We start from the raw sequence: 15,433 nt of genomic DNA, 5'->3' as shown, positions 1-15,433 counted from the left end.
TATTAACTAAATCATGAAAAATACTAAGACGGAGTGGGTTTTGATTTAACTACAGCGCGGTTTGAGATTTTTTCGGACAAGAAAATCATTTATTTAAAAACAGTAATTTAAATATTTTGTGAATAAAACTGAAAGGGAGGTTGAACAAGTTAAATGGAATACAGTTAAATATTTACTAGAAAAGTTTTTTTTTCAATTTGGATCCTACAAGATAAATATGTTGAAATTGAGTGTTGGCATGACTGATCGGAATTAGAAGTTGTGTATTTACATTTCAAGTTATGTTTAGTAGGTTATGTTTAGTAGTGTTTAAAAATTAACAGCAAATTTGTGAAACTAAGTTTCAATAGAATATTTATTACATTTTATTGTGAGTAATTTTTTCTGTTTTTAGATACGTAGATATCGAATCTGTAATATTAAATTATAAAATAATCTGTTTTAGATATTGAATCTTGACCCACCGGGTTGGTCTAGTGGTGAACGCGACTTCCCAAATCAGCTGATTTGGAAGTCGAGAGTTCCAGCGTTCAAGTCCAGGTAAAGCCAGCTGTTTTTACACGGACTTGAATACTAGATCGTGGATACCGGTGTTCTTTGGTGATTGGGTTCAATTAACCACACATCTCAGGTATGGCCAAACTGAGAATGTACAAGACTACATTTCATTCACACTCATACATATCATCCTCATTCATCCTCTGAAGTATTATCTAAACGGTAGTTACCGGAGGCTAAACAGGAAAAAGAAAGAAAGAAAGATATTGAATCTTAAGTCATAATTTTTCTATAGTTTCTCCCCGGTGAACTTACTTGTTACAACATTAATGATATATTAATTCTGCAGTTTTTGTTGACATTCCGTATCATAGATATCCGTAGTGGGTTGTGTACATTTTGATGGGGAAGTTATTAAGGAAAAACTCGGCCAAGGAGCCCTCTCTGATATCCCTTTCATTGTGTATCTTGTACGTTAAGCGATTAAAATTGGTCTGGTCAGTGTAATGTTAATTCATTGCATTTGTCAGAGGCCGCTTGTGATATCTTATTCCATTTGTAGTCATTAGTAATTGACGAACGTTACATAACAGTACAATAATTGTATAAATGTTAACAAAATGCAGTCATGTTCAATGAAAAGAAATTTATTCTTTTAATTCACAATCGCAAGATAACCCTAGAAAAACCTTTAGTTTGTCAATATGTTATTGTTTAAGTAATCATGGTAGGTGTAGTTATGAGATTATATTGAAGTAGCAAAGGTTTCAGTGAACCACATCAGTGACTTTGTTTTTTTTTGACTGCTGTAAAGGTCATAGTTTGACTATGAAACTGGATTCAGTATCCAACCTCCAATTCAGTAATCTTTACACAAAGGATGTGAAGAAATGCTGCTATTTTCTATGACTTGTAATGGATTCTATCGTAATATTACATCTCTAAAAGTTTTTAGATATCATTTTCTATTAGTTGTAGTATTTGTAAATGTTTTTAGATAAAATCAGTTTCACAACTCAATGAAAAGAAGAATCTTATTCAACAGCTGATGCATTTTATTGTTTATGTTGAGTGTTTGGTAAAAAGCTACTTGTGATACAGTTTTGAATGCATTGTATTTAGAATAGAGTGATTAAGTATCCAAATATACTTAGATAACAGGGAATAAATATTTTATTTTGATCAATACATAAAATATATTTAATAAAGTATCACATTAATGAAATGGTGAAGATCTAGACAATTCTTCAGTGAAGAAGATTATTTCTACACAGTATACCAAAGTATTTCTGTATATTTTATAAAATTAAAAAGAAGTTATATAATTAAATTCTGTACAAATATTATAATCTACTTACTACTGTTTGTAGTTTTTAACAAACTTCTAAAGTATACTAAAATCATATAGACTGAAGCTTCTTCAAAAATGTAAGCATTTTCTTATTTAATTAATAACTTTTTTCAGTGAATTTTTTACTCTTATCAAGTTTTATTATTGTTGACATTTGTTCCATGTATGAAACGAGTGAGCAAATGTTTGTTAAAAATCAAATAAAAAATAATATCTTTTTATTGAAGGCAGAAATTATTATTTAGGAAAACAAAACTTTTACTTGATTGTCTACTCTCAAACTTTTATTTTGTCTGAGGATTTTAATTCATATAAGATTATAATTTATGGTTTAAAACAAAGTTAGTGTTTATTCTAGATTTGGTTTGAGTTGTGGCAATTGTAGTTAAGGGTCATTTCATTTGAAGTGTCCCAAAAAAACAAGCTGGTTGCTTGACCAATTAAAAAAAAAATTGAACTTACCCGCTTGTTTCCTACATGTTTCAGGACCTTAAAACTATTTTTTTAGTTTTTAATTTAAGCAGTTTACTTGTGGTGGCCATTTTTGTTTAGGTGTGCACACCTATTTTTATGATTGTAAGGGAAGGGAAAATACTAAAACTAAACTAAAAACCTGGAAGGATGATACAAAAAGCAATTTAATCATATTTTCTCAAGGTAAAAGATTGGTGCAGTGGTTTATGTACCGATTTCTCTTCTTTCTATGAGAAAATTACCAATAAAGATGAAAAAGAAGAACGTGAAATTCCACTTTTGGTAAATTTTTTTCAAGAAGCAAGAAGAGGTATACACAGCTTGAATTTTTTTTGTATGTAGTTAAATGTTAGTAGTTTTACCGTAAATAATATTAATGGTGATGTACTTACGTCTACATTTTTACTAACTAGATGTCAACAGTCCTAAATCCAAAATTTCAACATTCTCCTGCTAATCGTTTTTGAGTTATGTGAGATACATATGTACATACAGATGTCACGCTGAAACTAGTAAAAATGGATTCCAGGATGGTCAAAATGGTTATTTCTGTTGAAATCTGAAAACCAAAATTTTTTACCATCATAATACTTTCTTTACTTTGTACAAGGAAGTAAAAAACTGAAAAAAGTATCCAAGCCATTTTAGCATCCAGAGGCAGAAAAGAAGTCCAGTTTACCTCTCATAGTCTGCAAGAATGAGTGACATTTAATCTCTGAATATAAATAATATAATGCTGGCCCCCAGATAAATGACTAGGTGAAAACAACTCAAAAAATTCCTTATATGCACTTTATTATTGGGTCAATCCATTTGAAGTGTCTCAAAAAAACATAAGCTGGTTGCTTGACCAATTCAAATAAAATTGAAACTTATTCACTTGTTTCCTACACGTCTCATGACATTAAATATTTTTTGTAAATTTTTTATTTAAGTAGTTTACCTGTTGCAGCCATTTTTGTTACGGTGCACACACCTATTTTTGTGATTATAAGGTTTTGCGGAAAAAATCATAACTAAAAAACTGTTGGTCCTGGAAGGATGAAACAAAAAGCAATTTAATCATATTTTCTCAAGGTAAAAGACTGGAGCAGTGGTTTATTTACGTTTCTCTCTTCTTTCTGTGAGAAAATTATCAATAAAGTTGAACATGAAAAACTGTGAAATTTCACTTTTGGTAAAATTTTTTCAAGAAGCAGGGAAGGCATACACAGTTTAAATTATTTTTTTATATTTAGGTACATGTTAGTAGTTTTACCATAAATAATTTTAATGGTGTTGTACTTACCTCTACATTTTTATGAATTTTTGAAAAATTAAAAAAAAAAAAATCAAAATTTTGGCTTCAAATAACTCTGATGGGGCTACTGATAAAAACCTCTAAATCTGGACAACTTCCAATGCTTTTATAGATATTTATGGCAAGTAAAACAGTTTCTTGTGTGTTGTACTAATAAAAAAAGTTATAACCTCTCAAAAATCATTAAAAACTTGTTAAAAGTTATACCATTTTGACTCGCTAAATAAGTGCTCCAAGGAGGTTTCTTTTGTTCTTTGCACCTTACATTTTTTATATTTAGCCTGTATGTTGTTGAAGTTGACGTTTTCAGTATTTTTAAAATAGTTTTCTTAAATTATTAATGATGGGTCGTAATTTAATGAAAACTTAACCAATACCAGTAACATAATACAATTTTGATTCAAAAATTCTTGTAAAACTTACCCAAACAGAAATTTCTATGAGTAGTTTACATCTTTTTTCAGAAATTCATTTTTATTCTTATATTGGTTTATTTTTGTAAACACTATCGAATAAAAAAAAAATTTTAGTAAAATTTTAATTATTCTTCAATGAAATAGGGATATTCCATTTTAATTCAATAAATTTTCAAAAAAATTTTATTCAACATTATTTTTGATATTTGAACCCCCCCCTTGTAGTAGCCAAAAAATATTTTTTTATATTTTCGAAAAAAAAAATTTCTCGAGTAATACATCATTTTCTAATTTACCAATGGGTAAAAAGAGCCTTCATCACTTTTCCCATTCTTATTTTATAACATACAAGGGGTCAAAAAGAGCTTTTTGGAAAGAGTAAAGGTGGAACTTCATCTTAGTGTACTCAGAATTCATTTTATTACTTAACCAAATCTTGTAATGTTTACTGAAGTTACATTTACAATTTTTTTTTTTTTAATTTTGGGCTCAAAATAAATAATGAAGAGCTGCGGGTAATAGGCCTGTTTTTACCTTTTAACTCTTAGATACTATTAGTACTTATAAAAAAAATTGCACTGTTACCGAGTGTCCTTTATTAAAAAAAATGGCTGCCAAATCATAAGATTTTGAAAATGTCTCATTTTTGGGACCCAAAAACCACATGTGGGACAGGTAGAAAAATCTTAAATGTTTACAGCAGAAACTAATTTTTATGTAATTTAAAACCATATAAAATTTATTTTGTTACTCAAAGGAATTGATGAATAATGAAGTCATCAAAACTGTTAAAAAGTGTTCCTTATAACCGTGTACAATGTGTTCAAGAAATTCACAACATATATTTTTTCAGATGATAATGTAGGCCTACTATATAAAATATTTTGATATGTCTATAATCAGATAGCTTATATTCTAGATATTTATTACTTAAAGTATGACTCATTGACACAAACTCATGTTTAATCATGGAAATGAATAGACATGCTTGGAATAAATGTTGTGTAATCCTGAATGTAAACATTGTAGAAGGCTCAGTTACTGTTTTGATTTCAATGTGATATGTTGTATTGTTGCTAGTGTTAATACTGCGGTTAGGTAATGTAACTTGTTTATAAAGTAATTTTATTAGCTGCAAATTTCTATTGTGATATCTTTATTTTTAAATTTGTTAGAACAATTTTTATTTTAGCTGTAGAAAAACTGGGGTAAGACAAAGTAAGGTACAGTTGGTAGTTTTATAATTTATACTAACTGTATTGTTATTGTAAGAACCCTTGCATTTTCTAAAAACGAATTATGAAGTGTTCAATTGATATTCATACTGAAACAGTATGTTACAAATTGAGTTACAATAGCTCTTCAGTAATGCTTGATATTTTAGAGTTCGTCTGAACAGCAAATAACATTGATATTTTTAAGAAGTGGATGTATTGAAACAAAAAAATATTTTTACTTTTCCTAAAACTGAATATTTAGATAAATATTTTCATATTAATGGGAAAAGTTACTCTGACTCATTTAGCTGTCATACTAAACCAGTTATGAAATCTCTTAAAAAATTATCTTTGACACTTTCAACAAGCAGTCCAAATTTAAAATTAATTCCAGGCAGAGTACTGTACAAAATGCTTAAATGCTTAATAAAATACAAAAACCACAAGATGGTACAGAAAGCGAATCGAATGCCAAGATATACCTCAATGTGTTATAGTTGAGTTAGTGAATTAAGCTTGTTCAGCACTTGACATTTTCCCTCGTTAAGATTCAAAAATTATAGAGCAGTGCAAAGGAACAAATTTAAAAAAATAAAGTTACAAAAATAACTCCAAAATGTAAAACTCATTTTACCTGCTCTAAAAATAAAATTTGATTATAAAATTCTCCTTTCAACCATAATATAGAAAATGAAACATGCATGCTGTCACGTTGTGAGAAATGTCCAGGCACTAACGAAGTGGTCAGATTACTGCAAGAGAGCTGGGATGATTTTGATTCTGAAATTATCTTCAAACAGTGGATTTCTGTTGACCGTTGTTAACTAACTACTCAAATTCTTCATTTCAAGAGCACTTATATAAATTTACTGAAAATTTAAATAATCTAAAAAGGCATCATTTTGTTGCAAAGAAACAAGCTAATTTCCTCAACATTAAAAGGGAAAAAGAGGGTGAATATATTGTCATGGAAGACTTCTCTCAAAATTTTCCTTTTGTGATACAGGATGAAGTCCAGTCATATCACTGGTCAAAAATGTATGCCGCAGTACATCCATTTTTCATATTTTAAAAAAGAAGGAAAATTACAAAGCCAAAGCGACTATGTGATTAGTGAGTACTTGAAGCATGATATTACATTGTTCTTCTTCTTCCAAAAGCAAGTCATAAATAAAGTAAAAACACTGTTGCTACAAGTTAAACAATTTTTTTGTTTTTCTGATGGCTCCTCAGCCCAATATAAAAAAAAATTCATAAATTTGTGCTACCATCCAGAAGATTTTGAAATCACAGCTGGATGGCTTTTTTTTTGCCTCATACCATGGAAAAGGACCATGTGATGGTATTGGTGGAATTTAAAAAATAAATGACTAAAGCAAGCCTTCAAAGGACAGTCAACAATCAAATTGTTACACCTTCTGAAATGTACAATTATTGCATAGACAATATTAAAAATATAACATTTATTTTTTGCTCTAATAAAAATGTTCAAGAGACTGAAGAATACCTCAGTTCTCGTTGTCAGGTAATCAGAACAGTACCAGAAACAAGAACCTTTCACAGTTCTAACAAGTCAGAAATGTGTTATGAAACCCACCGGGTTGGTCTAGTGGTTTAACGCGTCTTCCCAAATCAGCTGATTTGGAAGTCGAGAGTTACAGCATTCAAGTCCTAGTAAAGCCAGTTATTTTTACATGGATTTGAATTCTAGATCGTGGATACCGGTATTCTTTGGTGGTTGGGTTTCAATTAACCACACATCTTAGGAATGGTCGAACTGAGAATGTACAAGACTACATACACTTCATCTACACTCATACATATCATCCTCTGAAGAATTATCTAAACGGTAGTTACAGGAGGCTAAATAGGAAAAAGAAAGAAAAGAAAGGTGTTATGAAAGTCCGGGAAACCTCTGAATCAGAAATATTTACATTAGTATCAGTACACAAGGACATCAATGTTTCTGATTGCTTTTTAAGTTTACCAAAGCCAAAATGTAAAAATTATGTCTTCTCCTGCGTATACGATGGCAGGTGGTGGTTAGGCAAAGTCATTGAAGTCAAACTACATGAAAATGAAGAGGAATATCGAATACACTTTTTCCAACTGCAGAGTCCTGGTACTTTATTTAAGAATTCATTGAGGGATGATCAAACACGGGTTCAACTGGAAAATATTTTAAAGATTCTCACGCTTTTTCTATCAACTGCTGGAAGAGGACACAACATTACACCAAAAATGAATGAAGACTTAAAAGTTCTACTCAATAAAAGAATGGCAGGAGCACTAAGTTATGCTAGTTAAGTTTGTAATCAAAAAGTGTACGATTTATTCATAACTTCCATTAACAGGAGTAAAATATGGTAACAGTGAATTGAACAACTTGTTAATGAATTTGAATTGTTTATCATTTTGTAATCGACTATTTATTAATTATCAATTTATTCATTCCAAAGAGTTTAGTTGTAATTTTTTATAATCGGAATTTTTGTATACATTGTTTATGGTTAGAAGGAACGGTGTTTTTAGCAGTTTTGTTGGCTTCATTATTCGTCAACCCCTTTGAGTAACAAAATAAATTTTATTTGGTTTTAAAATACATAAAAGGTACTAACTGGTGTAAACATTTCAGATTTTTTGTGCCTGCCCCACATGTGGTTTTTGGGCCCCAAAAATGAGATATTTTTAAAATCTTACAATTTGGCAGCCATTTTTTTTTATAAGTACTACAAGAGTTAAATGGTAAAAAACAGGCCTGTTACTTTCAGCCCTTCATTATTTATTTTGGGCCCGATATTTGAAAACAACAATTTGTAAACATAACTTCAGTAAACATTACAAGATTTGGTTATGTAACAAAATGAATTTTGAGTACACTAAAATAAACTTACATCTTTACTCATTCCAAAAGCACTTTTTGACCTCTGTATTTTGTAAAATAAGAATGCGTCAGTTCATGGAAAAAGTGATGAAAATTGCTGTTTTTACCTCTTGGAAAATTAGAAAATGGTCTATTACTCAAGAAAAACTTTTTTTGAAAATATAAAAATATGGACACTACAAGGTGGGTAGTTATATACCAAATATCATAAAAATCCAAAAAATAGTGATGCAATAAAATTTTTGTAACTTTGTTGAATTAAAATGTAATATCCCAATTTATTTATAAAGATTTATTTATTTTAAAGAAAAGTATAGATGTTTTAAATGTGTAAAGAAATTAATTATTTTTATGTGATTATTGACATTTGTTAATCTAGTGCTATATTTTGCTTTTTATTAGATAATGGATACAGCTATTCATTGCTCTGGTGTAAATGAAGATCTGTTGCGTGCTGATGTAAAAGTAGAAATCAAACAGGAAGAAATCAAGGAAATAGAATGTTTGTTTTTACCCATTAACCAGGCAGAAGATTGTTTGACAGGTGTTAATGTAAGTACTTTTAATTTTTTAGTTCATAATTTTCGTTGAGCTACATTTCTTGATAACATGACCTTTTTAGGTGTATTTTTGTCTGTGAGTGATCAAAGACTATAATCTAATAAACTTTATTTAATATCATAATTTTTTAACTAAAGCTGTACATTTGCCTGCAATACATGTCCAGTTATATGGAGTTGTATTTGAACCATTATTAAGTTAATGGCTGGATTAAATAGCACTTGTCCAGGTAAAGGAGATAAAGATACAAAGCTGTTAAAAAGGCTTTACAAGTTGTCTTTTCATATTTGGTAATGGTGCTGCGTCCACATAACATACAGAGTTAATAATAGGCATCAGTAGCAGCAATGTTGCCCTTGCAGAGAGAGAGAGAGAGAGAGAGAGAGAGAAAATCATTAAAATACAGGAATTTTGTATATAATATTTGTAAAAGTTAAATGGAAAAACACAAGTAGCAAAAGTGCAGATGAGATAGGTTCAGTAATTCCGGTATCAGTCAATTAAAAAACTGCTTACCGATTGTAATGAAAGTTCTGTAAAAAAAAAAAAAATGGTAGATTAATTTGTTATTTGTGAAACTATAAAAAGTATAAGAGTAAGAATAAACTTGATATTGATAAAAAGAAAATTAAATTATCTACAAACAATAAAATTACAATTGACTTTTTGTAGAAATAGTTGAACTAAATTCATTTATTGAGAAAATTAAAAATTAAATTTTTGTACGTGAAACGTAGTTAACATACTTCAGAAAAGAATTAAAGAGCAAAAAAATTCCAGTTGTATAATATTATCTAAGCTGGAGAGCAGACACCAGTAGACTTCATTGGCAAAGGAGAGCTATTCTAAATAGCGCCTCTATTAAGCTGTTCTTCCCAAATATGAAACATAAACAAGCAATAAATATTCTGATGTTACATAAATTCACAGCTGCTTCTACCAGACATGGAAGACTGCAGATATCTACTTCAACAAATGCAAATAATGGTTGATCCAGTTTGCATTTGTTGTACATGTGACTGAACACAACTGAGTAATCTGACTGATCTGTCATTACAGATGATGACAAAGTTGCTGGGCTCGATTTCTAAGTTGGGAGGAATGGGCTAACTGTTTAAATTGGTTAGGGTTTATATCATCCTCATTCATCCTCTGAAGTATTATCTAAACGGTAGTTACCGGAGGCTAAACAGGAAAAGAAAGAAGAAGGGTAGTAGGCTTCTAAATTTATACACTACAAAGCTATGTCTGAAAGACAGAGAAAGAGTGTGTGTTTTGTTTTTTATGAACTCTGTTATAAGGACTTAATTGCAATATAAAACTTGTGATTTACTTATAAAACATTAAATTTATGTATCTATGAAAATAAAAATGTACAATTCTTACATTATTACAAGTATTGCTTGTTCACTGCACTGTTGTAAATATATTTCATGAATAAGTTAACTAGCACAATACTAAATCACTTTTAAAATCACAAAAATCAGTCAATTTTTTAATTGACTGATACTGGAATTACTGAACCTACATCATTTGCACGTTGCATCATTTGGTTTTTTTACGCGACTGATTTCTACACCTACATATAAGAACTAATACACTTAAAAACTTTCTTAGCTGATTCTCTCAAATTTTATTTCTAAAATTGTATTACTTAAATGCATTCTTACTAATTAAATAAGAAAAAATAATAATGTTTATTTCTTCCAGAATTACTAAGTGATTTTCATATAGTTTGTGAAAATTAATGTGATCAATTTCAATACTGAAATCAATTTTTTTCTATATATGATCCGTTTAATTTACTGAACAAAAAAAGGATGTTTTGTGATTTTTTACTTGGTCACCAAGGACAACTGTTATCCCTAAAAGTATTAAATAACTGTTAAGATTTTACTGGAAACAGTTGAACAGAAATGAGCAAACTATCACAGAAGCTAGTAATTAGAATTGGGAGTGTTCCAAAAGTGGTTTAACATGATATTATAACATGAAAAATAAAAGGCAGACTTTTATTTTTTTAGGCTATTATCAATTTATAGCCTAAATTATCATGTAGAAAATAATTTACAACAAAATGATGAGGGAATTTCTGACAAAGTTATTGTAACAGAAATTCACAGTATTCATAAAATAAATGATGCAGCGTGTTGTATATGTAAAGGATTTATTGGAATTAAAAAAAAAAATTTTTTTAAGTTTTCAATTGTACAATTTTCCTTTCTTTATTTAGGTGTTGCAATTACAAAAAAAAATTATATGGTTTTTGATTAGCGAGTTTATTTATATATCAATTTACTGTATTTTATGAGATCGTGTAATCCCTTCCATGTAAGGTATATAATGATTGCAATATGCTTGTTAAAAATAATATTTCTATTTTATTTGCTTATTTAAGGGTTGATTTTATTCATCGTTTCATGAAAATTATTTATTTTGAAATCTGATAATGAATACTGGTTGTTAAAAATAATGGTGCGATTACGTACCTTTGACTTATGGAGTGATGAATCACATGCTAGGCGTGCAATATGTTATTCTTACATTGCAAATTTTTACTTACAATTTGGTGTTTTTTTTTCTCATAATCTACCTATTGATGAAGAAATGGTGCCATATTTTGATAGGCATTCAGCTAAAATGTTTTATCAAGGGAAAACCCATTAGATTTGGATTTAAGCTTTGGTGTTTGTGTAGTTCAGATGGGTATTTGTACCATTATTCCATATGGAAGTGCAAACAAAGAAAAATCTGAAAATGGTCTTTGGACACAAATAGAACTAGATTTGTTAAATGTTGTGGCAATCCTAATGAGCATAAAATTTTTTTGACAATTTTTTTCTACATCTGATCTGTTTAATTTATTGAACAAAAAAAGGTTGTTTTGTGATGGGAGTATCAGAGAAATTAGTCTTCCTAATTACCATTGAAAAAGCAAATTTCGCAGTTGGTTGGTGGAATACAGTGATAACAGTTGTTAGTAACCACAATAGTACACATTCATTAGCAAATATGAAAAGATACAGCCGAAAAGAAAGAAAAGACACCGTGATTGCTCAACTAGTAATGATAGCTGAATATACTAAAAGTATGGGTAGCACCGATTCCTGTGACAATGGTACTGGAAATTATAGAATTTGAGTGTATGGAAAAAATGATGTGGCCATTGTTTATAAATACTATAGATTTTATTATACTGAATTTTTAGACAATATACATACTTGCAAGTAACAGTATATCAGTCAAATTGATTTTAGTTAATTGATTTTATTTAGCGATAACATCCACTTCGTACGATCCAGTCGGTTGTGTCAGCTTAATCGTTTTTGGAAATTTATTTGAAACGACAATAATTGTGTTGTTGATTTCCTCTTCGACATTCGGAATCGAGTTATATGATGTTCGGTTTATCAACGCCAATTCCCATTCGTCATTAGACAAATCCAATGGTGGAAAGAATGTACCGTGTAATAAAGACATATTTCCACTTATGCAGAACATGTGATGATGATGTTTACTTGTAGACTGACGAACCACGACTGAGAAATTCAAGACATAAATGTCCGCAGATAACCGTGTTTATATTCTGTCTGGTTTTGTAGTTGCAATTTATAATCGAATCGAATGTTAAATAACGCATCAATTCGTTAGGTGGACGCAAATTACCGAAACTATCAAAATAGTCTACCATTCGTCCACGTTTTCTATAACATACCCAGTGTGTTATACGACCGGTACTGCGATCAACATGCTCAACAAGCTGGTCTTGCCTTTTTCTGCTTTAGCTTTGAGATCAAAACTCCAATCCTCTTCATTTGTGCTGAGGTTGCCTGGGTGTGTTGGCCGTGTTGGGAAAAACGCAAGCCCCAAGATACCTTCCGGTCCGTCAAGTTTGCTGGAGCACTGAACTCGTCCGTTTTTCGCACCTGTGTGGATGCCGTATTTGTCTGAAATAAGGATATCATATCCGTAGTAATCATATGTAAAACTCAGCGATGTGTGCTTTGCCCGCTCCGCAACCGTCATCCTGGCTAATTCCATTTTTTCAGCCGTTGCCCGTTGGTAGTGCCATTTTATTTTATTTTTCTCCAGGTGATTCTTGAGACTTTTTAAGGCATCATGTCTAGTACACCACACCGGGACTCGCGCATGAAGGTTATGGTCTCACTCTTCACTTCCCATTAACCGGAAGATGAAAAGATTCTTGAAACAGTCTCACATCGTCTTCTATCGCTTTTTCATCAGACAGGCTCTCATTATTTCCTTTGAGATACCCGTAGTCTAATAGAAATTGAGTGTCAAATTCGTCTGCGTCTATAGCAACTGCTGCAACGAAGAAAGTTATAGATTACAATCATATAACTGTTATGGTTCGAAGAGTAAACGTCTCAACTCGAATGCATCATTTAAATACGCTTCAAAACCCTATTGCTTAGAGGAAGGGCGGTTTAATCTAGAAATGAAAACTTTTTTGCGAGTCAATTTATTTTTCATTCAAAAACTTAAAACTAGTTACATATTGTATTAAGCTGAAATACAAAATGTATACAAACAGATAGACGTTAAGTTTAAAATACATATAATGAATAAAATAAAAAAGGTTTAATCTTGACTCCAGTCTTAAGCGTCTTCAGGAAACTGGTGTTGGATCTTGTTTTCAGGATATTGTTGCAGGTAAACAGATAAATATTCATAAACCTTTGCAGGGACGTACCAACCGTAATGATCAATGATCAATGATCAACTGCTTGGAAAAGTAGCGGAGAACCTCGTTCGGGACTGTTTAAATAGCACTCCTGCGCTTTTTTCATAGCATCTGCCACCTTTTCCAACATGTAGAAACCTATGTGCTCGTTCCATTACATGTACAGCCACATAGCTTTTTTCATGGCACAGTCATAATTTTTTGCCAAAAGGACAAATCCTTTTGGCAAAAATTAGTTTGTCCATTTTACAGGTAAATCTGTTGATGGAGGATATCGTATCCGTCGAGATCTAACACCTTGCAGCGATTATCATTTAGAATATTCTTTACCAAGGTCTTCTTGTCTTTACCTTTTATATATATCGTAAAATTAGGTCCTTACCTTTTAAGGATGAATGGTAACCTTGAATACGAGATGAATCCAGAATTTCAACTATGGCCTATTTCTTTTTGCAATTACTGTAGTTTAGATTTAGTAGATTGAGACAATATATCGTAGTAGTCCAAAGGCGGTTTAAATAAATTATGTTCGAATTGTTGCTCGCCCAGAGAAACGGTGGGTAATTCTTTGAGATACACGTTGGTATCAGATGTATGAAAACAATTAATCTGCTAAGAAGGAACCCATGTTTAGGCTGATAGATAGCGAACTGAACTGGTTAAGAAACGCTTCTTATTGTCCTTGTTAAAGGCTGTTTTGCGTAACACATTCATTTATCATTAAACAATGTGCTGTGTTAGGAATGCTGATAGAGGTCTCGATATCGAGTTTTATGTCAATTACGCCAGATTTCAAAGTATCGTTCTGTTTCGAACAGTCTTTAAAGATCAGTGGTATAGAAGGGTATTTGCTCGGAACGATTAATGCTCCTTCAGACGTTCTGTTATAATAAGATCAATAAAAACTCAAACATTTCATACAATATTAGCAAATCTCCCTAAATGTTTTCGTACGGATAGTATGTCGAATTGAGATACAAGCGGATGTTTTTAATTGAAACGGAATCAAAATTGGAAGCGCTTTTAGTTGCATCTCCTTTTCTTGACGTTTGAAATCTTACGATTATGTAACGAGGTTTTCCGCATGAGTCGTTTTCACTGTACATGTAGTGGCTTTTCCGTTAGGCAGAAACGGATATTCATGCAAGTCCTATCTGCGGAAAGCCATAGAAATGGGTTCATCTCTTTTGAAGAGCCTGAGAAGCGATAACCGCCTTTCATCTGATACATTCCAAACGGTATTATCCCATACGATTTTCATGATCTTAAAAGTGAACTTTCCAGCCGGAACGACTACCGCATTATCGGTGAAAGGTCGAAGCAGGATGAATTTTTGTTTCACGTTCAGCAATATTCTGTCCTCGAAGAAATCTAAAGAGCATCTTCAGCGGTATTATGACGCTAAACTTGCCAGATTCTCGCTGATGTAACCGCCGCCGTCCGGAAGTATATCGTCTACGCCAGATGATAATGTCCAACTAATGATGGTGATTATGTCCAGATGATGTCCAACCCGCCGTGAATATGTCGTCTTTTTCCGAATTTTTGAGCGAAAGCATTTTTCATAGTAGAAGTTACACTCACGTTTCTTACCCTGTCGACTTCTTGTCCTATCTCGTACCGGATTTCGTCGAAAAGAAACGCCCCGAAATTATTGCATAATTTTAGTGTCGCATCTGCTGCATTGTTGATGTCGCCACATCTACGTCCCGTAGATGTGTAAATAACTGTCGCAATAAAGCATGTTCACGTCTTGTCGCTGAACGAGGATTCTTATCTCATTGCTGTTATTAGTAGTCGCATAAGAATAATCGGTATGGTACTCTACCCGAAATGGTTTCATCGAACACCGCGCTTGCAGTCTACATTTATTATCTGTCTGCTCATTATTGTGTAAACTAAAGATTCCATAAAATGCACGTTCTCTCGTGTTAACTCTTTAAGCTTCGAAGACTGAATCTTCGACGGTGGCGCTGTGGGTACAGATGTATATTTGATATCATCGGTGAAAATCAACCCTATCGTTT

General features: G+C 31.4%; 1 protein-coding gene across 2 annotated transcripts in view; it reads left to right on the top strand.

Annotated features, from left to right (window-relative positions):
* The first annotated feature begins 268 nt into the window (after window positions 1-268).
* The window catches only part of LOC142317305 (uncharacterized), a 33,573-nt gene continuing 18,408 nt past the window's right edge, over window positions 269-15,433 (top strand). For both annotated transcript variants that reach the window (XM_075353741.1, XM_075353742.1), the window contains exons 1-2: window positions 269-370; window positions 8,543-8,692. In XM_075353741.1, the coding sequence (XP_075209856.1) occupies window positions 8,546-8,692 (147 nt within the window). In that variant the 5' untranslated portion in view covers window positions 269-370; window positions 8,543-8,545. The remainder of the gene's footprint in view (window positions 371-8,542; window positions 8,693-15,433) is intronic.

This window comes from Lycorma delicatula, chromosome 1, assembly GCF_047948215.1.
Source record: "Lycorma delicatula isolate Av1 chromosome 1, ASM4794821v1, whole genome shotgun sequence".
Classification (NCBI taxonomy): Eukaryota; Metazoa; Arthropoda; class Insecta; order Hemiptera; family Fulgoridae; genus Lycorma; species Lycorma delicatula.
Note: the sequence above shows the minus strand (reverse complement) of the source record. Positions and strands in the feature narration are given on the sequence as shown.